Below are 24,524 nucleotides of genomic sequence, written 5' to 3' on the forward strand. Positions count from 1 at the left end.
TTGTGTCGCCCCCAGGAGTACGGTCGCCACAGTGGCATTACCTTCTTCCTAGGGAGTGTGATGTCATGCTTGGGAGCAACGAAGGATCTCTCTAGCAGGTTAACTGATTGGGCGGCGTTATTCCCACGAGTCATGACCCTCCAAACAGCGTTCATGAAGGCAAAGTGTTTGTTTTACGTGGGCAGTATGGTTGCAAAGCTGAGCCTTAAAGGAATGTCCAGAAGGGCACCACCAGGAGTGGAGCCTACGGTTAAATTCGACTCCACCTGGGAAACCTCAACCATGCCAGCTACAGAACAGATGCACACATTGCAAGCTTAATTCCGTTAACGAACGAGACTCCGTCATGCCCCGCGGTCCGTGTCCGGCTTACTAGAGGGACACGTGAGGCTCTGGCACATGAGATTGGCCAATAACTGGTGTGTCATGCCCTTATATGTCCGTGGCTGCATGTGCGCTACACTGAAAAGGCCAGCGTTTGTCGCTTACAGGTGCAGATAACCCGCTGAACAACGTTAGTGATGGGGATCACTGATTACAATTATTACCCGCGAACAATGATTTCCCAGTAAGTGCAGGTCAACCGCAGTTCCGGAATTAGGCCTAACCGTCATTCCTGAAAAAATGAAAAACTTACGTGTGCAAACCACAGGTGCTGTAGCTTGCTTAACAGCTCGCCAGCCGTTCTCACGCCCAGTATGGATTACACGTGATTGCACAAAGGTGAGAAAGGGTACCGTATCCCCGGATAACATGTATGGATAGCGTACACATTCAAAATATATGTCTATACATCAGGAGGCAGGCTCAGACGGTGTTAGGCCCAGTATGGATTGCACGTGATTGCACAAAGGTTAGAAAGGGTACCGTATCCCCGGATAACATGTATGGATAGCGTACACATTCAAAATATATGTCTATACATCAGGAGGCAGGCTCAGACGGTGTTAGGCCCAGTATGGATTGCACGTGATTGCACAAAGGTTAGAAAGGGTACCGTATCCCCGGATAACATGTATGGATAGCGTACACATTCAAAATATATGTCTCAGGAGGCAGGCTCAGACGGTGTTAGGCCCAGTATGGATTGCACGTGATTGCACAAAGGTTAGAAAGGGTACCGTATCCCCAGATAACATGTATGGATAGCGTACACATTCAAAATATATGTCTATACATCAGGAGGCAGGCTCAGACGGTGTTAGGCCCAGTATGGATTGCACATGATTGCACAAAGGTTAGAAAGGGTACCGTATCCCCAGATAACATGTATGGATAGCGTACACATTCAAAATATATGTCTATACATCAGGAGGCAGGCTCAGACGGTGTTAGGCCCAGTATGGATTGCACGTGATTGCACAAAGGTTAGAAAGGGTACCGTATCCCGGGATAACATGTATGGATAGCGTACACATTCAAAATATATGTCTCAGGAGGCAGGCTCAGACGGTGTTAGGCCCAGTATGGATTGCACGTGATTGCACAAAGGTTAGAAAGGGTACCGTATCCCCAGATAACATGTATGGATAGCGTACACATTCAAAATATATGTCTATACATCAGGAGGCAGGCTCAGACGGTGTTAGGCCCAGTATGGATTGCACGTGATTGCACAAAGGTTAGAAAGGGTACCGTATCCCCGGATAACATGTATGGATAGCGTACACATTCAAAATATATGTCTCAGGAGGCAGGCTCAGACGGTGTTAGGCCCAGTATGGATTGCACGTGATTGCACAAAGGTTAGAAAGGGTACCGTATCCCCAGATAACATGTATGGATAGCGTACACATTCAAAATATATGTCTATACATCAGGAGGCAGGCTCAGACGGTGTCAGGCACAGTATGGATTTGACGGCCCAGATTACACAGCGGAGGAGCAGGGAGAGTTAAAGATTGCAAATGCTGGGGCCCTGCCCAAGCAAGGGGGGCCCACTCGTGGGCGTCGGTAGTGGCACTGGGCCCCTCATAGTACAGCGGTGTGTCTGACGGCGGGTGTGCACCACCACCGTCAGAGACACTTGATTGCACTATGAGGGACCCTGTGCCAGTGCCCGCGCCCAAGAGTCGGCCTACCCACCTGTCCAGGGCAACGGCACTCGCACGGTGTCGTGCGCTAGGTGGTGACCCCGGCCATGGGGGGGGAGGCAGCACAGTTAGGGAGTTTTAGAAAGTGGCATATGTTGATGTTGGACATTCAGCTGATGCAAAAGGTGAAATAGGTGAAGTCCCAGGAAGAGGTGGACCAAAGCAAGCCATTTTTCTGTCACCCTATGTGTCATCAGGGGAAGGTGGGACAAAATCCTTGGAAACCCATGCGTGGTTCATTTTAATGAAGGTTAGATCATCCACATTTTGGGTTGACAGACGGGTCCTTTTTTCTGTCAGGATTGATCCAGCTGCACTGAAGACTCTTTCCGATAGCACACTTGCAGCTGGGCAAGCGAGCTCCTGTAAGGCATATTGGGCCAATTCAGGCCAGGTGTCCAGTTTAGCGGCCCAATAGTCAAAGGGGAATGACCTGTGTGGGAGAACATCGATATGGGAGGAAAAGTAGTTTGTAACCATAGTTGACAACTGCTGTCTCCTGTCACTTTCCATCGATGCAGTATTACCAGTTGTGTGAGCGTTATTTGAAAAATCAGTCCACAACATTGTCATGAAACCCCTGTCTCCAACGCCACTTCTGCTGTGTGCACCACGAACACCTCTGCCAAGCTGCCCCCGGCCCGTACGGCTCGTGTGAGAACCATCACTGCTGCTGTGTGCTGGGAATGCCTCAAGCAACCGATTTACCAGAGTTGCTTGTTTATTAGCCAATATTAGGTCAAGGTTCTCCTGTGGCATGATGTTTTGTAATTTGCCTTTATAGCGTGGATCCAGGATGCTGGCCAACCAGTAGTCGTCATCGTTCATCATTTTGGCAATGCGGGGGTCCCTTTTTAGGATCTGCAAGGCATAATCTGACATGTGGGCCAATGTTCCCGGTGTCAATGATGCACTGCGAGTGCTGGGTGGAGGAGCACTTTCTGGCAAATCCACATCCCTCCAGTCACGCACAAACCCTGTACCAGACCTTGCCACGCCAACATTTTCACTTGCCCCACGAGATGCATCCTCCTCCCCTAAGTAATCATCCCCATCATCATCCTCCTCCTCTTCTTCCTCCACCTCGTCCAGGAGAGGTCCCTGAGCAGACAATGGCTGAATGTCATCAAGGATTCCCTCCTCCTCTTCCTCCTCATCAACATTGGCTGCAGACGCCTGCTCCTTAAGGTGCGTCAAAGTTTGCATGAGCAGACGCATAAGTGGGATGCTCATGCTTAGGATGGCGTCATCTGCGCTTACCAGCCGTGTGCATTCCTCAAAACACTGAAGGACTTTACAGAGGTCTTTCAGCTTCGACCACTGCACACCTGTCAACTCCATGTCTGCTCTCAAAGTGCCTGGCCGTGTATCCTCCCACAAATGCATTATGGCCTGCCTCTGCTCGCACAGCCGCTCCACCATGTGCAGGGTGGAGTTCCACCTTGTTGCAATGTCGATAATGAGGCGGTGGTTGGGAAGGTGGAGCAATCGCTGCAGCTTCTGCATACGAACGGAGTGTACAGGCGACTGGCGGATGTGCGCGCACAGTCTTCGCACCTTCTGGAGCAGGGCTGTTAACTCCGGATAATTTTTGAGGAAGCACTGCACCACCAGGTTCAAGGTGTGAGCCAAGCAAGGTATGTGGCTGAGTTTTGAAAGGGCTATGGCTGCCACAAAATTACGGCCGTTATCACTAACTACCTTGCCTGCCTCAAGATGTACACTGCCCAGCCATGACTCAGTTTGTCGCTTCAAGTACTCGGCCAGCACCTCGGCGGTGTGTCTGTTGCCCAAACACATCATCTGCAACACAGCCTGCTGACGCTTTCAACTAGCTGCTCGATAGGGGGACACATCGTGTGCAACAGTGGCAGCTGCAGATGGAGTGCTCGTACGACTGCGCTCTGTGGACGAGCTTTCGCTTCTGGAGGAGGAGGAGGAGGAGGAGGGTCGAACGCCTACAGCCAACTGTTTCCTATACCGTGGGCTAGGCAGCACTGTCCCACCACCGCTGTCCCCTGTGGACCCTGCATCCACCACATTAACCCAGTGCGCAGTGATGGACACGTAACGGCCCTGGCCATGCCGACTGGACCATGCATCAGTTGTGAGGGGCACCTTTCCGCTCACTGACTGCTTGAGTGCATGGACAATGCGGTCTTTCACATGATGGTGGAGGGCTGGGATGGCTTTGCGAGAGAAGAAGTGGCGACTGGGTAGGTCATAGCGTGGTACTGCATAGGCCATGAGTTCGCGGAAAGCTGTGCTTTCCACCAACCGAAAGGGCATCATCTCAAACGAGATTAGTTTGGCAATGTGGGCGTTCAAACCCAGTGTACGCGGATGAGAGACAGTACTTTCTTGACCTACTCATAGTGTCTGGGAGGGTGAGCTGGACTTGAGAGCTGCATATGGTGGAAGTAGCGGTGGACAGGGCGGACTGAGAGAGGGTTGATGATGGTGATGGAGTTGGTGTTCTTTCTGATGGCCTAGAATCAGTCTTTCGTTGATATAACAGTGGGATTCCCTGACTGCTGTGGCCTTGCAACGACACCTCAACATTTGCTGCTGTGCTAACCGGTGGGCTTACAGTGGGGGAAACAATGTAGTGTTGCTGACTACCTTCGTTGTGATCAGTTGCACATGTGGCACTTGAGGTTTGGTGTTGTGTCCACGCTTGCAAGTGCATGCTGGTTAAATGTCTAAGCATGCAACTGGTATTCAAATTTTTCAGATTTTTCCCTCGGCTAAAGGTCTTTGCGCACTTCTTACAGATAACCTTGGCCTGATCATGAGGATTTTGTTCAAAAAAGTGCCACACTGCACTCTTCCTACTTTGGCAGACATTTTGCGGCCTAGCACGCTGTGATCTTTTGACCCTCTGGACAAGCTGTCCAGCAACTCTTTTGATGTTTGGAACCTGTCTTTGGAGTGCTACGGGCCTGCCAGATAACAGCTGTTGCGATGTCGATGTCTGCTGTGGATGCTCCTCATCTGAGCTATTGGAAGCAGCACCCTCTTCCCCCAATGGATGCCAATCTGGGTCAACAACTGGGTCATCCATCACCTCCTCTTCTATGTCATGTGCACCTTCCTCTGTGTCACCGTGTATGGTGGTATAGTGTGCGGGAAGGGGCACCTGAGTCTCATCAGGGTCAGAATCTGGCTCTGTACACTGCGAGGACAATGTAGTGCTCTGAGTGAATGTACCAGCAGAATCATCCATCAGCGGCTGTGCATCAGTGCACTACATGTCAGATTCATCTTGGCCTGGGTAATTCACCATTTGACTTGATAATCCAGGCATGGTATGTGAAAACAGCTCCATGGAGTAATCAGTAGTATGGCCTGCGTCATCCTTCAATCTTGGTTGGGGTGAAGGACACAAGGAAAGGTGTGGTTCATGAACATGAGCCTCCAATGACGACTCAGTGCTTTTACTTTTTACAACTGAAGAAGAGGAGGCGATAGAGCTGGAGGCTGAGTCAGCAATGTAAGACAAAACTTTTTCCTGATGCTCTGGCTTTAAAAGCGGTTTGCCAACTCCTAGAAAACTAAGCGTTCGAGGCCTTATGTAGCCAGACGATGACGCAGGCTCAACACCTCCTGCATTCGGTCCTATTTTGCTCTTGCCACTACCATCAGATCCACCACCAACACCATCATTACCAGCTGCCAACCCCCGCCCAATTCCACGGCCTCTTCCACCAGCCTTCCTCATTTTTGGTAGAAATGTAGACAAAATCCAACAAACTATATAGTAATGTAAAACAAGGTACAAGGTGTCTATAGGACAGGGGAGATTTTGAATTTCTGCAGACACTTGTGGACACTGGACACTTTTGGATTGTGTGAGGCCCACTGATATCTGAGCGCTATGTGACATGCTCGATGGCACAGCTGTGACCAAAGTGACTAGAGGATAAGGGAGATTTTGAATCTCTGCACACACTTTTGGACACTGGACACTTTTGGATTGTGTGAGGCCCAATGAATATCTGAGCGCTATGTGACAGGCTCGATGGCACAGCTGTGACCAAAGTGACTAGAGGATAAGGGAGATTTTGAATCTCTGCACACACTTTTGGACACTGGACACTTTTGGATTGTGTGAGGCCCAATGAATATCTGAGCGCTATGTGACAGGCTCGATGGCACAGCTGTGACCAAAGTGACTAGAGGATAAGGGAGATTTTGAATCTCTGCACACACTTTTGGACACTGGACACATTTGGATTGTGTGAGGCCCACTGATATCTGAGCGCTATGTGACACGCTCGATGGCACAGCTGTGACCAAAGTGACTAGAGGATAAGGGAGATTTTGAATCTCTGCACACACTTTTGGACACTGGACACTTTTGGATTGTGTGAGGCCCACTGATATCTGAGCGCTATGTCACAGGCTCGATGGCACAGCTGTGACCAAAGTGACTAGAGGATAAGGGAGATTTTGAATCTCTGCACACACTTTTGGACACTGGACACTTTTGGATTGTGTGAGGCCCACTGATATCTGAGCGCTATGTCACAGGCTTGATGGCACAGCTGTGACCAAAGTGACTAGAGGATAAGGGAGATTTTGAATCTCTGCACACACTTTTGGACACTGGACACTTTTGGATTGTGTGAGGCCCAATGAATATCTGAGCGCTATGTGACAGGCTCGATGGCACAGCTGTGACCAAAGTGATTAGAGGATAAGGGAGATTTTGAATCTCTGCACGCACTTTTGGACACTGGACTCTTTTGGATTGTGTGAGGCCCAATGAATATCTGAGCGCTATGTGACAGGCTCGATGGCACAGCTGTGACCAAAGTGACTAGAGGATAAGGGAGATTTTGAATCTCTGCACACACTTTTGTACACTGGACACTTTGGGATTGTGTGAGGCCCACTGATATCTGAGCGCTATGTCACAGGCTCGATGGCACAGCTGTGACCAAAGTGACTAGAGGATAAGGGAGATTTTGAATCTCTGCACACACTTTTAGACACTGGACACTTTTGGATTGTGTGAGGCCCAATGAATATCTGAGCGCTATGTGACAGGCTCGATGGCACAGCTGTGACCAAAGTGACTAGAGGATAAGGGAGATTTTGAATCTCTGCACACACTTTTGGACACTGGACACTTTTGGATTGTGTGAGGCCCAATGAATATCTGAGCGCTATGTGACAGGCTCGATGGCACAGCTGTGACCAAAGTGACTAGAGGATAAGGGAGATTTTGAATCTCTGCACACACTTTTGGACACTGGACACTTTGGGATTGTGTGAGGCCCACTGATATCTGAGCGCTATGTGACAGGCTCGATGGCACAGCTGTGACCAAAGTGACTAGAGGATAAGGGAGATTTTGAATCTCTGCACACACTTTTGGACACTGGACACTTTTGGATTGTGTGAGGCCCAATGAATATCTGAGCGCTATGTGACAGGCTCGTTGGCACAGCTGTGACCAAAGTGACTAGAGGATAAGGGAGATTTTGAATCTCTGCACACACTTTTGGACACTGGACACTTTTGGATTGTGTGAGGCCCACTGATATCTGAGCGCTATGTGACAGGCTCGATGGCACAGCTGTGACCAAAGTGACTAGAGGATAAGGGAGATTTTGAATCTCTGCACACACTTTTGGACACTGGACACTTTTGGATTGTGTGAGGCCCACTGATATCTGAGCGCTATGTCACAGGCTCGATGGCACAGCTGTGACAAAAGTGACTAGAGGATAAGGGAGATTGGATTGCTTTTAAAAAAGCAGTTTGCGGAGCAGTGGGTAAACAGCAATGCCAGCCTGTCAGGAAGCCTTAAAAGGCAGCCCAACAACCAACACCACTGATACACCACAATATAGCCTCCCCTTGCACTGCACACACAGTGACTGGTGTGTTGTGCAGGCCAAATTGCTAGCAGCAGAAGCAGGTTTTTTTTCTTCTTCCCTGCCTAACGCTCTCCCTACAGAATCGGCAGCAACCTCTCCCTATACTGAGATCGGCAGAAGTAAGATGGCGGTCGGCGTGCACGCCCTTTTATACCCCCTGTGACGCCCACCAAAGCAAGCCAATCACTTGCATGCCCTTCTGAAAGATGGTGGTGACCCCTGCCTATGTCATCACGTTGCCCACAGTGTCCGTGGATCCTGATTGGCTGAAAAAGAGCGCAAAACAAACTTTTGAAACGCGACTTTGGCGCGTAAGTCGCCGACCTCGTGGCCGACCTCATCCTAGGGTCGGGTTTCGTTTCATGAAACCCGACTTTGACAAAAGTCGGCGACTTTTGAAATTTTTTGACCCGTTTCGCTCAACTCTAGAAATAAGTCTATATACTCCTGATATTCCATATTCACAATAAGTAGAAACCCGGTGACCTGAGAAACTCACCCATGCTCCAGGGGAGTGTTATCAATCGCCACAACTGGAAAAGGAGATGATAGTGGTTCAGAATTAAACTTATATTTGTCTAGAAATTGTTGATCAATCAAAATAAGTGCAGAACCACAATCCACCATTACCTGAAAATCAATGGAATGACCACGATAGGTGGTATTACCAGAAACAAATACGGACCGTAAAAACGCAATACGAATGGGAGTGTTGCTCCTACTGACCCTTTTTTTTTTTTTTTTAAAAAGCTGAAGTTGAAAGGAGGATAGCTCCTAGAAATGGAGAATGATCCTAAACACACATTAAAATCCACAGTAGACGACCTCAAGAGGCACAAGCTGAAGGTTTTACAATAGCCCTCACAGTCCCCTGATTTGAACATCATTGAAAATCTGTGACTAGACCTCAAAATAGCAGTGCATGCAAGATGATCCAAGAATCTCATAGAACTCGAAGAATTTTCCAAGGAATAATGGATGAAAATCTCTTAAACAAGAAATGAAAGACTCTTGGCTGGCAACAAAAAGCGTTTACAAGCTGTGATACTTGCAAAAGAGGGTGCTGCTTGGTTCCATTCAGGGTACTTTTTGTGATTTTTAAAAAGTAAAAAATGACAATATATAGTTGTGCTCAAAAGTTTACATACGCCAGCAGAATTTTTGCTTTCTTGGCCTTATTTCAGGGAATTGAGTGATAACACTAACATTTTTTCTCCACTCATGGATAGTGGTTGGGTGAAGCCATTTATTGTCAAACTCTTGTGTTTTCTCTTTTTAAATCATAATGACAACCCAAAACATCCAAATGACCATGATCAAAAGTTCACATACCCTGGTGATTTTGACCTGATAACATGCACAGAAGTTGATACAAATGGGTTTGAATGGCTACTAAAGGTAGCATCCTTACTTGTGACCTGTTTGCTTGTAATCAGTGTGTGTGCATAAAAGCTGAGTGAGTTTATGGGATCCAGACAGACTCTTGCATCTTTCATCCAGTCACTGACATTTCTGGATCGTGAGTCATGGGGAAAGCAAAAGAATTGTCAATGGATCTACAGGAAAAGTTAGTTGAACTGTATAAAACAAGAAAGGGATACAAAAAGATATCCAAGGAATTTATTATGCCAGTCAGCAGCGTTCAAACTGTGATTAACAGACGGAAAATCAGGGGCTCTGTAAAAATGAAACCACGGTCAGGGAGACCAACAAAAATGTCGTCCACAACTGCCAGGAAAATTGTTCTGTATGCAAAGAAAAACCCCAAAATAACATCAGCTGAAATACAGGACTCTCTGAAAACTGGTGGTGTGGCTGTTTCAAGATGCACAATAAGGAGGCACTTGAAGAAAAATAGACTGCATCGTCGAGTCGCCAGAAGAAAGCCATTACTGCGCAAATGCCACAAAGTATCTCACCTACAATACATAAAATAGCAAAAAGACAAGCCTCAAAACTTCTGGAACAAAGTAATTTGGAGTGATGAGGCCAAAATTGAACTTTTTGGCCACAACCATAAATATTACAATTGGAGAGAGGTCAACAAGAAACACCATTCCTACTGTAAAGAACAGAGGTGGATTGCTTATGTTTTGGGGCTGTGTGAGCTACAAAGGCACAGGAAACTTGGCCAAGTTGAAGAAAAGATGAATGCAGCATGTTATCAGCAAATACTGGAGGCAAATTTGCACTCATCAGCCCGGAAGTTGCGCACTTGGATGTTCCAACATGATGGCACTCTGCTTCTGCACTCATTCTCAATGTAAGATAAATTGGCCTGCACTCTGTCCAAAAGCGAGGTGCCGGTGCAATGGGCCCTTAGGACCCTGGATCAATGTGAAGAAAATTCACCGCACACTCAATCCGTAAAGTGATTTGATGCCAAGAAGAAAATTATTTATATGCTCACATATAACATTCATCGAGCAGAGAAGGAAAAAACGTGATAGAGCGACTCTGACGTTTCGACCGATTACTGATCCTATTCAATATGTCGCCTTGAGCTGAGTAATATCTGAGCGGTCATATAAAGTGGGTATAATGGACAGCGCTCCCACGCTTTGTCTCCTTAAGAAGTATGCTGCAGCTGCGTCTGCTCACACGCCAGCCAGGGGCTGGCGACGGTATTCCTCTCTAGAACTCTTCCACAATCTCCCACTTATGTATTGCAGTGACTCGACAATGGTTTCGGCTCCTGTGCCCATTTATTCCCGGTGTTCACAGGGGTCCCAAATGTCACATCCTACAGACCCCACACTGATGAGTTGTCCTTGTCGTACACCCTTTAGTGCCCAGTCAGGCTATAAGACGAATGTTGAGGAGTCTGTTGGTCCATTTGCATTGGGTCCCTGTTTTATATACTGTATGTCTGTGGTAGCGATATTGTAGTTATATTGTAAGAGGCATTTTATTTAATGGCAGATATGGCGGAGCAGAATTTCACCTGCAGATCTGACTCCTGGCATCGGCACAAGCGGCTTCTACTGCTCCGAGCAGCGAGATAATGATGCTAGATTCGTCATCTAGTGAACCATCAGGATGGCATCTGCCATAAACGTCTCCTTGTTCACAAGCACAGGGACAAATGGCAGCACAAGTCTTAAAGAACAGCAGCAAAAGACTAGTGCCGTCTCTATACATCTGACTAGTGCTGTCTTTATTGGACTGTTTAATGCTGTCTCTATACATCTGACTAGTGTTGTCTTTATTAGTCTGTCTAATGCTGTCTCTGATGCTGACTAGTGCTGTCTCTGATGCTGACTAGTGCTGTCTCTATGATGCTGACTAGTGCTGTCTGTATGATGCTGACTAGTACTGTCTATGATGCTGGCTAATGTGGTCTCTATGATGCTGACTAGTACTGTCTCTATGATGCTGACTAGTGCTGTCTCTATGATGCTGACTAGTTCTGTCTCTATGATGCTGACTAGTATTGTCTCTATGATGCTGACTAGTGCTGTCTCTATGATGCTGACTAGTACTGTCTCTACGATGCTGACTAGTACTGTCTCTGATGCTGACTAGTATTGTCTCTATGATGCTGACTAGTGCTGTCTCTATGATGCTGACTAGTACTGTCTCTGATGCTGACTAATGCGGTCTCTATGATGCTGACTAGTGCTGTCTCTATGGTGCTGACTAGTGCTGTCTCTATGGTGCTGACTAGTGCTGTCTCTGATGCTGACTAGTACTGTCTCTATGATGCTGACAAGTACTGTCTCTATGATGCTGACTAGTACTGTCTCTATGATGCTGACTAGTGCTGTCTCTATGATGCTGACTAGTTCTGTCTCTATGATGCTGACTAGTTCTGTCTCTATGATGCTGACTAGTATTGTCTCTATGATGCTGACTAGTGCTGTCTCTATGATGCTGACTAGTACTGTCTCTACGATGCTGACTAGTACTGTCTCTGATGCTGACTAGTATTGTCTCTATGATGCTGACTAGTGCTGTCTCTATGATGCTGACTAGTACTGTCTCTGATGCTGACTAATGCGGTCTCTATGATGCTGACTAGTGCTGTCTCTGATGCTGACTAGTGCTGTCTCTGATGCTGACTAGTGCTGTCTCTATGATGCTGACTAGTTCTGTCTCTATGATGCTGACTAGTTCTGTCTCTATGATGCTGACTAGTATTGTCTCTATGATGCTGACTAGTGCTGTCTCTATGATGCTGACTAGTACTGTCTCTACGATGCTGACTAGTACTGTCTCTGATGCTGACTAGTATTGTCTCTATGATGCTGACTAGTGCTGTCTCTATGATGCTGACTAGTACTGCCTCTGATGCTGACTAATGCGGTCTCTATGATGCTGACTAGTGCTGTCTCTATGGTGCTGACTAGTGCTGTCTCTATGGTGCTGACTAGTGCTGTCTCTGATGCTGACTAGTACTGTCTCTATGATGCTGACTAGTACTGTCTCTATGATGCTGACTAGTGCTCTTTGTATGATGCTGACTAGTGCTATCTGTATGATGCTGACTAGTGTTGTCTCTGTGATGCTGACTAGTGCTGTCTCTGTGATGCTGACTAGTGCTGTCTCTGTGATGCTGACTAGTGCTGTCTCTATGATGCTGACTAGTGCTGTCTCTATGATGCTGACTAGTGCTGTCTCTGATGCTGACTAGTGCTGTCTCTGATGCTGACTAGTGCTGTCTCTGTTATGCTGACTAGTGCTGTCTCTGTGATGCTGACTAGTGCTATCTGTATGATGCTGACTAGTGCTGTCTCTGTGATGCTGACTAGTGCTATCTTTATGATACTGACTAGTGCTATCTGCATGATGCTGACTAGTGCTGTCTCTGTGATGCTGACTAGTGCTATCTGTATGATGCTGACTAGTGCTGTCTCTGTGATTCTGACTAGTGCTGTCTCTGTGATGCTGACTAGTGCTGTCTCTGTGATGATGACTAGTGCTGTCTGTATAATGCTGGCTAGTACTGTCTCTGTGATGCTGACTAGTTCTGTCTGTATGATGCTGACTAGTACTGTCTCTGTGATGCTGACTAGTGCTGTCTGTATTATGCTGACTAGTACTGTCTCTCTTATACTGAGTAGCGCTGTCTCTATAATGCTGACTAGTGCTGTCTCTGTGATGCTGACTAGTGCTGTCTCTGAGATGCTGAATAGTGCTGTCTCTCTTATGCTGATAAGTGCTGTCTCTGTGATGCTGACTAGTGCTGTCTCTCTTATGCTGATTAGTGCTGTTACTGTTATGCTGACTAGTGCTGTCTCTGTGATGCTGACTACTGCTCTCTAATGCTAATTAGTGTTGTCTCTGTGATGCTGACTAGTGCTGTCACTTTGATGCTGACTAGTGCTCTCTTATGCTGATTAGTGCTGTCTCTGTGATGCTGACTAGTGCTCTTTTATGCTGATTAGTGCTGTCACTGTGGATTTGGCTAATGTTGTTTTTACCCATTGCGTTCTTCCTGTCATTAAAATGCTATAGTGATATCTGTGTTTAGGAAACCTGAGTGACAACCAATATGGACTCTATTACACTCCCTACATTGATTGTCGGCAAGAATTCTCAGACTGCTGACTAGTAATTGTTTCTATGTGCTACAGACTTTCTATGAATCTTTTCACTGCTCAGAGGTGACAATAGCCCAAAATAACAGAGAGGCACAACGTTAACTGAGAGTGTCGTGATACAGGTTGGATCTGACAGATTAAATGCACAAACTAACCTTTATTTTCCCTTGGCTGTGAGCCAAAGGTAGTTTTGCCCCCGGTGGCCATTAGGGTCATTGCACTCTGGTTACCTTAGTTTGTGCACGTAATTATGTAACAGGTGTGATAGCTCTATAAGAGAGTATCAGGTGTGTTAATCACTGTTGGTGATAAAGTATTCATTTGCAAGCAAGCCTGGGTGAAGGATGGAGCTAAAGGAGAGTCACGGGCAGCTCAGTGAGATCCCTGGAGTGTCAGCTATGGTGTCTGCAAGGAGTGCTGGCATGGCGTGGTGGAGTCACAGCTATGGTGTCAGCAAGGAGTTTGTGCATGGATTGGTGGAGTGGCAGCTATGGTGTAGAGCTGCACTCAAAATGCTGGACGTTGTTGCTGAGAGCTGGACTCAAGCATGCTGGACTTTTTGGCAGAAAAGCTGGACTCATTTGCGGGACTCTGTTTCTGGACAGCTGCATGCAGGTGTGGACTCTGTTTGCTCCAAGGCTGCACTATGATGCAGTGGTGGGATTAATTTCCGCACCGACCAATTCCCTAGTGAGGGTTTAGGTGCAGGGCGAGTCAGGGTTTTGAGGTTCCTGATCGGCGCCTGGTGCGGAACCGGCCTAAGGAACGTTAGGAGTGTAGAGACACTGACTCAGGGGAGTGCAGGAGGTCTACACTTCCCCGTTTCCCTATCGCAGGGCCACCATTGGTATTGTTTCCCAGGTTTTCCCTTTCCCTTTGTCTTATTCTATTAGTTACCGGCCTGCGGGCCGCGTCACATAGGACAATTACACGTGCCGCGTCCTGTTGTATCAGTTACCGACCTGCTGGCCGTGTCACTCAGGACGGGGCACGTGACAGAGAGCTTCTATTCCTGATAGTTAGTGAAACATCTGACCTGTGGAATTTTATAAAATTATAGGCAACCTTTAACTCTTCAAATAATCCAGATTATAATCTCTTACCGTTTTTTGTTTACAGCTCCTATGTAACCCTATGTGTCATCAAGGCTATAGCTCACACGCATACTCTTCCATCTGTCCCTTACATTTAGCTGATGCATTTACTGTGAGATATTAAGACAAATGATTGACAGATGGATACGAATATCATTGCAGAGTGAGACGACTACAGAGTATGTTTGCAGTCTGTTACTATGGAGACACATAAATCTGCATAGGAGCTGGATATACAAAACGGTAGAAAAAAAATTAAGCAGGACAATTTGCAAAGTTGCCTTATTTTTTTTTATCATAGATACATTTGAGCAATAAAATGGGTTGCAAAAGTCTACAAACCATTAAACCCTCAGTAACAATGTGAGCGATCCTGTGTCTGTTCTGGAGCTTGTTACAAATTGTGTTTTCTCTTTCTTATTTTAAAGGAGCGATTGCCAGAAGATTTTATAACAAAGATTTCACAGTTTGATGCCAAGTCCCCAGTTACCAAAATAAATGGTAGGTTTACCGAGCCTCAATTACAGCAATTAGCTAACGAAAGAAAATATATTTACTCTCGTGCTAACGATCTCATCTAAGGGATAATGTGTCTGCGTGCGGCCCGGGTAATAATGGAATAATGAGCAGCTTTTGTTTATGAACCCAGCAAAAGCTGCAATTCTGGAACAGATCTCGGAAACTTACTGACTGAAGAGCTAGTACTTACATTTAGAGTCGATGGGAGTCAATAGGTTTCTACGCACAATTAATGGTGTCAAGACGCAAGGAAATTCTGGACGTTGACTTGTTTTTTTTTGGTTTGTCATTTGTGATTTGGGGCATAAATCAAAATTTAAAAGGACAAGAGAAATGAACCATGCTTTATTAGTACAAAAAAACAAAAGATACTTAAAAACAATGAAAAAGTTAAAGACACATAATACAACAACCCACAATAGAGATGACTCTTGCTTATCTCTACCCCACACAATATAAAAAGTGAGGCATAATGAAATACAGTATATATCCAAGTAATAAAACATAGCAAAGCATAACATGTTACGCTGGAGTTTTCATGCTGAAAGGACCCACCAGATGTCAGGAGATGTATGGATGGCTGCCCATCCCCCTGCCACATGGCTTGCCTAAAGACCATTAAGCAACTGTAACCAGCTCTTTCAATTTCTGCTCTGGATCAACTCCTGTGTGTCTCCACTCCATTCAATGTCAGCAAGCAGTTAATCCTGAATGTGTTTTCAACTATGCAATCTTATATCTGGTATGTATTGCTGAATTTCCACCTCTCTCTCCCATGCTCCTGAATGCCCCATGTGAACTGCATTGTATTTTTTATATGGTATGCATTGCTTACCCATCTTCTTGTATCCATAATTGTACTCCATCTTGTTATCTTTGCCACACATCTAAGTGGTCTGTATAACCCCTTCCCCCTTTTATGACCTCTGCTTAACTCAGTACATCTGGTCTGGGCAGTCACACCCCACTTTCACTCACACCTGATTGTCTTTAGCTGCACATATATTCAGTACCATGGGTCTGCTCCAGACGTAGTCGGCTCCATCTATTTCTAAATCCATATTTCAAAGTACAGATTTCTAAGTACACTACTCTGAAATAGACTAGAATTGGACTGGAATTGACTGTAAGGTAACAGACTATAACACCACAACAATGTTTCGCCTTCTTTTTACTATCACCCCATACTACTCTATCTCTCCCTAACTCCAGTAATCCCCCCTCCTAGTAAGGAACTAGTCATTTCCCCCTCCATCCTTCCCAGCCATCTCACCTTTTCGTCAGAACTGTTCCTCCACATACAATCCTTTTTCTCCAGACACACATGGTCACATCATGTCATATCCTGCTCCCACCTTCTAATGCTCTGTCTACTACTCCTCATTGCTGGCGACGTATCCCCTAATTCTGGCCCTCCTCAACACATCCCTACACTCACTTCCAACACCCTGCCACGATCCTCTTTCCTTCTTCGCAACCATGATAACCTCATACCCATTCATCCAGCCCCCACTCCCCCAACCCCCTTACCTGAAGCACTATGGAACGCACGCTCTGTCTGCAACAAGCTGTCGCTTATCCATGACCTCTTTATCACCAACAAACTCTCCTTCCTTGCCATCACTGAAACCTGGCTTACTCCCTTTGACACAGCCTCTCCAGCTGCGCTTTCCTATGGCGGATTCCATCCCTCTCACACCCCTCGCACCAGCAACAAACGTGCTGGAGGATTTGGCTTGCTCCTGTCTGATACCTGCTCCTTTACCGCAATTCCTCTGCCACCCTCCGCTACTCTTCCCTCGTTCGAGGTGCACTCCGTCCGCATCTATTCCCCCTCCAAACTCTAACTGGCTGTCTACCACCCCTCAGAACTAGCTTCTCCTCCTTTCTCAACCACTTCACCACCTGGCTACTCCATTTCCTTTCTGCTGACATCCCCGCCATCATCATGGGCGATTTCAACATCCCCATTGACACTTCCACCCCAGCTGCCTCTCTACTTCTATCGCTCACGGCTTCCCTCGGCCTCACTCAATGGTCCTCTGCGGCTACTCACAAAGATGGTCACACGCTGGACCTTATCTTCACCCGTTTCTGCTCCCTCACTAATCTCAATAACTCACCCCTCCCCCTGTCTGACCACAACCTACTGACATTCTCTTCCCTCTCCTCTCCCACTGCGCAACCCCCGCTCCATAAACTCACTCACCCTCACAGGAATCTCACACACCTCAATTTGCAATCTCTCTCTGAGTCCCTTCTCCCTCTTAAGGCCCCATCACACTAAGCGATATCGCTAGCAGTATCGCTGTAACGTCACTGATTTTGTGACGCAGCAGTGATATTGCTAGCGATATCACTATGTGTGATACTTACCTCCGACCGGCTCCCCCTCTGATTATCGCTGATCGCGCGAGAGCGGCCTGGGCCGTTTCTCGTCGTCAGCTTCCTGCTGGGCTTCCTGTTGCGCCGCCGAGCGGCACGTGGACGCGGGCAGGAGGACGTCAGGATCACTTTGTCTGACAGGTAAGTAGCGACCCCCGACCGCTGCTATGTCGCTGGTGAGATCTGCCTGTGTGGCAGCTCACTAGCGACCACTTACCGATGCACCAGTGATCCATATCGTTGTCGGGATCGCTGGTGCATCACTAAGTGTGACAGTACCTTTACAGACATAGCTTCCCTTCATGACACAGATGCTGCTACCACTTTTTATAACACCACAATAACAGCAACACTTGATTCGGCTGCCCTCCTCATGCAGAGCAAAACTCGAACAATCAACAGGCAGCCCTGGCTGACCAGCCTGACCAAAGAACTGAGACGGGTTTCCAGGGCTGCTGAGCGGAGATGGAAGAGAACCCACTCTACTGAGCACTTCAAAGCATATAAGCAGTCCCTTGCCAGCTTTAAGTCCACGCTCTCTGCTGCAAAACAAACTTACTTCGCATCTCTCATATCCTCCCTATCTCACAACCCTAAACAGCTCTTCCACAGTTTCAATTCTCTACTCCGTCCCACAGCACCTCCTACCTCTCCTCTCATTTCTGCTGAAGATTTTGCCTCCTTCTTTAAGCAGATCGATACGATCAGACAAAGCTTTGTCCCGCAGCCCCCAATGCCCCTCTTAGCCGCTCAGCCCTGTCCTGCAAAAGCCAGCTTCTCCACCATGACAGAAGATCAGCTCTCCACCCTTCTGTCAAGATCACACCTCACCACTTGTGCCCTTGACCCGCTCCCGTCCCACCTCATCCCTAACTTGGCCACTGTCTAAATATCGCCCGATATCTCTTCTCCCTTATGCCTCAAAACTACTGGAACAGCATGTATATCTTGAACTGTCCTCCGACCTCTCCTCCTGTTCTCTCTTTGACCGGTTACAATCTGGCTTTCAACCGCATCACTCAACTGAAACTGCCCTAACTAAAGTCACTAACGACTTACTAACCGTCAAGAGCAAGAAAGACTACTCTGTCCTCCTTCTCCTGGACCTGTCCTCTGCCTTCGACACCGTAGACCATTCCCTCCTGCTACAGACTCTCTCATCTCTTGGCATCACAGACTTGGCCCTATCCTGGATCTCATCATACATAACAGACCAAACATTTAGTGTCTCCCTCTCACACACCACCTCCTCACCTCACCCCATGTCTGTCGGTGTTCCTCAAGGTTCAGTCCTAGGACCCCTACTATTCTCCATCTACACCTTCGGCTTGGGAGAGCTCATAAAATCCCGGTTCGCAGTATCACCTCTATGCCAATGACACGCAGATCTACCTATCTGGACCCGACCTCACTTCCTTACTGACCAAAATCCCACAATGTCTGTCTGCTATCTCAGCCGTCTTCTCTGCTCGCTTTCTCAAGCTGAACATGGGGGAAAGATGATGAATTCTGTTTTGTCCATCTCACTCTACCCCTCCACCAGACCTATCCATCAATGTCAATGACTGCTCGCTTTCTCCAGTCCCGCACTCTCGGTGCCCTGGGGTGATCCTTGACTCTGCGTTCTCTTTCAAACCACATATCCAAGCCCTCGCCTCCTCCTGCCGCCTCAAACTCAAAAATATTTCCCGGATCCGCTCATTACTCAACCATGAAACCACAAAAACACTAGTGCGTGCTCTTATCATCTCCCGTCTTGACTACTGCAACCTCCTACTCTCTGGCCTCCCCTCTAGCACTCTGGCACCACTCCAGTCCATCCTACACTCTGCTGCCCGACTAATCCACCTGTCTCCCCGCTACTCCCCAGCCTCCCCCTATGCCAGGCCCTTTACTGGCTTCCTATTGCCCAGAGGCTCCAATTCAAAACCCTAACCATGACATACAAAGCCATCCACAACCTGTCTCCTCCATACATCTGTGACATGGTCTCCAGGTACCTACCCGCACGCAACCTTCGATCATCTCAAGATCTCCTTCTCTACTCTCCCCTTATCTCTTCTTCCCACAACCGCATGCAAGACTTCTCCCGTGCTTCCCCCATACTCTGGAACTCTCTGCCGCAACACATCAGACTCTCACCATCAACGGAAACCTTCAAGAAGAACCTGAAGACCCACCTGTTCCTACAAACCTACAGCCTGCAATGATCCTCAGTCTACTAAACCACCGCACGACCTGCTCTACCCTCTCCTACTGTATCCTCACCCATCCCTGTAGACTGTGAGCCCTCGCGGGTTGGGTCCCCTCTCCTTATGTACTTGTGTGTCCCTTGTTTTACACATGTTTACTATACTTGTCTGTATTTCCCCTTTTCACATGTAAAGCGCCATGGAATAAATGGCGCTATATAAATGCACAATAATAATAATAATAGCAAAGCTAAAGTATATAAACAAAAAATATATAAATTTGCTATTACCATAATCACACTGACATATGGAAGGTGGGGGTGTGATATTGACGATCTCTCCACATGAAAAGTCATCAATATTAATAGAACATCAATACTAGCTCAACTCCTATTTAATTTAGATAGTTCACCAATATCAAAGTAATGGACCCAATACCGTAAGGCTGCGTTCACACGTGGCTTTTTTTCGCGTTTCCGCGGCGGTTTTATCCGTGCGATTTTGCCGCGAAAACGCGAAAAATAAGCATCTCATGCATTCCTATGGGATTCCGCAATGCTGTCCTAATGCTGCGGTTTTTACCGCGGCGGAATCGCTTCGCGGTAAAAACCGCAGCATGCTCATCAATTTGCGGAATCGCGGCGATCCCGCACCCATAGGAATGCATTGTTCCGCTTACTTCCCGCATGTGGCTGTGCACACCGTGCGAAAAGTAAGCAGAACAATTGCGGATGGTACCCATGGTCCGGAGGAGAGGAGACTGTCCTCCAGGCTGTGGGTACCATATCCCTGTAAAAAATAGAATTTAAAATAAAAAATATTGTTATTCTCACCCTCCGATGTCCCGCGCAGCCTTCCCGCCTCTCTCCACGCTCTCGTTCCCAGTAGTCCTTTGCGAATATGCTCGCGATGACGTCCCTTCTCGTGGGATCGCGAAGTCTCGCGGTCATTCGCGCGACGTCATCTCGAATAACCGCGAGACGTCGCGATCCCGCGAGAACTGACGTCATCGCGGGCATTTTCGCAAAGAATTACTGGGAACGGATGCGCGGGACGTCGGAGGGTGAGAATAACACCGTTTTTTATTTTTTTTTTTTACATTCTATCTTTTACTTCTGTTGCTGCATAGGCGGCCTCAGTAGTAAAAAGTTGGTCACACTCGTCAAACACTATGTTTGACGAGTGTGACCAATGTGTCAATCAGTTCTCCAAGTGATGCTACAGATCGCTTGGAAAACGCTAGCATTTTGCAAGCTAAATACGCTTGCAAAATGCTAGTTTTTCCGCTGGAAAATCGCGGGAATTTAAAATGTGATTTTCCCGCGGACTGGAATTCCGGAATTCTCGCGGTAATTTCCGCGAGAGGTCCGGTACGTGTGCACTTAGCCTTAAGATGCCTCTCTCTTCACCTGTCCTACCCCCGAAAAAAAAAAAAACACACTTGCTGTTATTCTTACTTTCTCCCCAAAAAATGAGTTTTAATAAGTTTCTCAATACTTTAAACGGCAAATGCGATGGTGCCATTAAAAATTGCAACTCACCCCTAAAAAGACTGAAGCCCTAATTCATCGTTGCCTTTGCGCCTTTTTTCTTAAGTAAAAACTGTTGCAATATTGATTTTATTTGCTCCTTATTCATTATTTAGTTTGCATGTTTTTTTACGTTTAACGGTTTACGTTTTTTCGTTTAACATCTGACTGGGATGATTTAGCGAATCCTGCTTTGAGCAGGGGGTTGGACCAGATGGCCCAGGAGGTCCCTTCCAACTCTCACAGTCTATGATTAACTTTTTTGGTTTTGTCTGGTTTTTTTTTTCCTGAAAATGTGTTTATGGATTTCCTTATACAGATGTTTCAGCCTAATTCATGATCAGCAACTTTTCCAAAATTTTTTGCGGATATTGTAATCTAGTTCATCACATTTTTCTGCAATTGAAGACTAAGCGTCGACGTTTTAAAGGATGACGCGGCTTTTTTTGCTCTGAAAACAACGCGTAAAAAAAGGTTAAAAGCAAAAAAAAAAAATAAATCATTTTTGATTTTGCAAAGAAAAAAAATATCATCAACCCTTGAAGATATCGGAGAAAAAAAACGGCAACGAATAACAGAAAATAAAAGAGAAAAGTCACAAAATATTAATAAAAAAAAACAAGTGATGTATCGGGTCCTTAGTTTTTTTTTTACTCCAGAAACAGCACCACTCTTGTCCATAGGTTGTGTCTGGTACTGCAGCGTTTAAGTGAACGGGGCTGAATCAGCACGATGCTATGCCCACGCACCGCTACCATTATTCTACGACTCTTTTGTACAAGCAACTGCTCTACATTATATCCACAATGGCGGGATGGAACGATCAGTAATGACTTCTTCTTCTGCTGGGTTATTTTTGCTTGTATAAATATGCTGAGCAATGAAGTCGTTGGTGAAATTTGCTGAAATTCCTTAATCTGAATGTATTTTCTTACGCTATTAAAAAGTCATTTACGCCATTGTTCAGCTCTCGGTAGCGGAAAGCGGCGGTATCAGCAGAGACGGAGGGTTCAGTCCTCGTCATCGTGTACTTTGTGGATTCTGCATGAAACGACAAAGGCTCCACCATTCACAATAGGTGATATAACAGCTCACCTCCTCCCCCTCCTGTACCATGACCTTTGCCCAGGTCATAGTTTGCATAGAGAAATAGTCTTCTATGCAAGTTTAAAGACTCAGAACCAATCTACTGCTGGCAGTGTGAAAATATATATTCATATTGATATATGTCCGGTATGAACATTTATTTCCTGTACTGATTACACGTTTCCCTACATTCCATGTGAGGAAGAAACTGAGTATTATCTGACAGAATTGCAGGGGTGTCAATACTTTTGGCCACAACTGTAGAGGTGTTATTAGTCATTGTACAGGAGGAGGAGGAGGTGAGCTATGACATCACCTATTGTGTATGGCGGATCCTGTTATCTACTGTATACAGAGGTGTTATCAGTCATTGTACAGGAGGGGGAGGAGGAGGTGAGCTGTGACATCACCTATTGTGAATAGTGGATCCTTTGATATCTACTGTATATAGAGGTGTTATCAGTCATTGTAGAGGAGGGGGAGGAGGAGGTGAGCTGTGACATCACCTATTGTGAATAGTGGAACCTTTGATATCTACTATATATAGAGGTATTATCAGTCATAGTACAGGAGGAGGAGGTGAGCTGTGATATCATCTATTGTGAATGGTGGATCCTGTGTTATCTACTGTATATAGAGGTGTTATCAGTCTTTGAGTCATTGTATAGGAGGAGGTGAGCTGTGATATCACCTATTGTGAATGTTGGATCCTGTTTTCTCTTGTATATTGAGTCGGTACATTTCATTGTAATGCCTCCTGCAATGATGATAAGACTATTACTGAACAAGAAATATGAGTCCTATTGGTTGTGAAAATTGCAAGATTTTTTCTTTTATACAGCCAATGATATGAAAAAATCATAATTTAAAGAAAAATGACTTGAGACATAAATACCTGATTTAAACAGTAGATGATTTTCTGATGACACATTTCCTTTAACGAAGACCTCTGAAGTCTTCCCCCTCCTGTGGTTGTACGAGTCCCAGCGTTTGGATATTCCTCTGATGCAATCCTTAGGTTAGACCAGCTTGAATATTTCTGCAAAACTTCAACAGAATGGCACAAGAGAAATGAGAAGAGTCGTCACCCAGCTTTTCCATGCTTCTGAACTGCCTAGTTGTGTAGGTATTTGGGAACAGGAGGTGACTTTCTAGGCTGGTCATCGAGTTACCTTCTATGGCAGCATTTGTATTGTTACACAACTCTCCAAAAAATAGCAGATTTTCTTTCTTTAATGATCTAACAAAAGAGAACAGTTCAATACGTTCTAGATTGGTCTATTTAAAGGGAATATTTGACCACTGAAACCAGGGGTCTGGCTGTATAGGTCTTAGTATAACAATAAATATGATACCAGTCTTGTGGTAATCTGATGTAGCAGAGCTGAGAAATCAAGCTTCTAAGCCACATGAAAATGAGCCTGGAAGTGCATTAGGGGCGTGGCAATGGATTCAGAAATTAGCATAATATTTAATTATGCAAAGAATAACATTTGTTTAGCCAGGAAACCGATATAAAAAGTTTTCCCTTTATTTTAGTGGCTGTCGATCGGTTACCAAACTTCCTGTCTATACCCAACACATCGGATGGGAAACCTCTGCCCCATCACCGCTGCTCCATCCATCTGAACAGTGAGGAAATGCAGCTGCTTAATAAGGCCTATGAAGACGCCAGTAAGGGGCGACCGTCTGAACGGTAAAGTCTCCCATGGGCGAAGTATTTGGAAAACAAAGGCTGGGGCCTATGTATATATACAGCGATTAAAGACAAAGCTGTAGTATAAAGCATGGGGGAGGAAAAGTGCAGAATCCTATATTAAAGGAAGTGGCAGATTTTAGAATACATCCCCATGTAAAATAGAGACCTATAGACCTTTCGGCAACAGAAAAGAGAAAAGGTCTCCAACTTGCAACTTTCTATCTATTTTAATGTCTTTTTAAGCTGTTCCTGTCCGTTTATTATTAGTTCAGGTCTGAAGATCTCGAACCATAATAAACAGCTATCAGGTCTCATTCTATTCACATGATAAAAATTACTTACTATACAAATTAAAGCCTACAGATAACTAAAAAAAGTGACACCCCTCCCCGACCCACTGCCCAAAATTACAGGTCAATACAAAACGTGAAACTCATATTCTATAGAGTCATTACACATAGAGTGATCTATGTCACGTGTTTATTTCTGCTAATGT

At 46.0% G+C, this 24,524-nt stretch overlaps 1 protein-coding gene across 2 annotated transcripts in view; it reads left to right on the forward strand.

Annotated features, from left to right (window-relative positions):
- Positions 1-24,524, forward strand: part of PYROXD2 (pyridine nucleotide-disulphide oxidoreductase domain 2) — a 165,269-nt gene that overhangs the window by 100,810 nt on the left and 39,935 nt on the right. For both annotated transcript variants that reach the window (XM_073552820.1, XM_073552821.1), the window contains exons 11-12: positions 15,047-15,119; positions 23,869-24,025. In XM_073552820.1, the coding sequence (XP_073408921.1) occupies positions 15,047-15,119; positions 23,869-24,025 (230 nt within the window). The remainder of the gene's footprint in view (positions 1-15,046; positions 15,120-23,868; positions 24,026-24,524) is intronic.

This window comes from Dendrobates tinctorius, unplaced genomic scaffold (genome assembly GCF_039654945.1).
Source record: "Dendrobates tinctorius isolate UK_male_01 unplaced genomic scaffold, ASM3965494v1 ptg000196l, whole genome shotgun sequence".
Classification (NCBI taxonomy): Eukaryota; Metazoa; Chordata; class Amphibia; order Anura; family Dendrobatidae; genus Dendrobates; species Dendrobates tinctorius.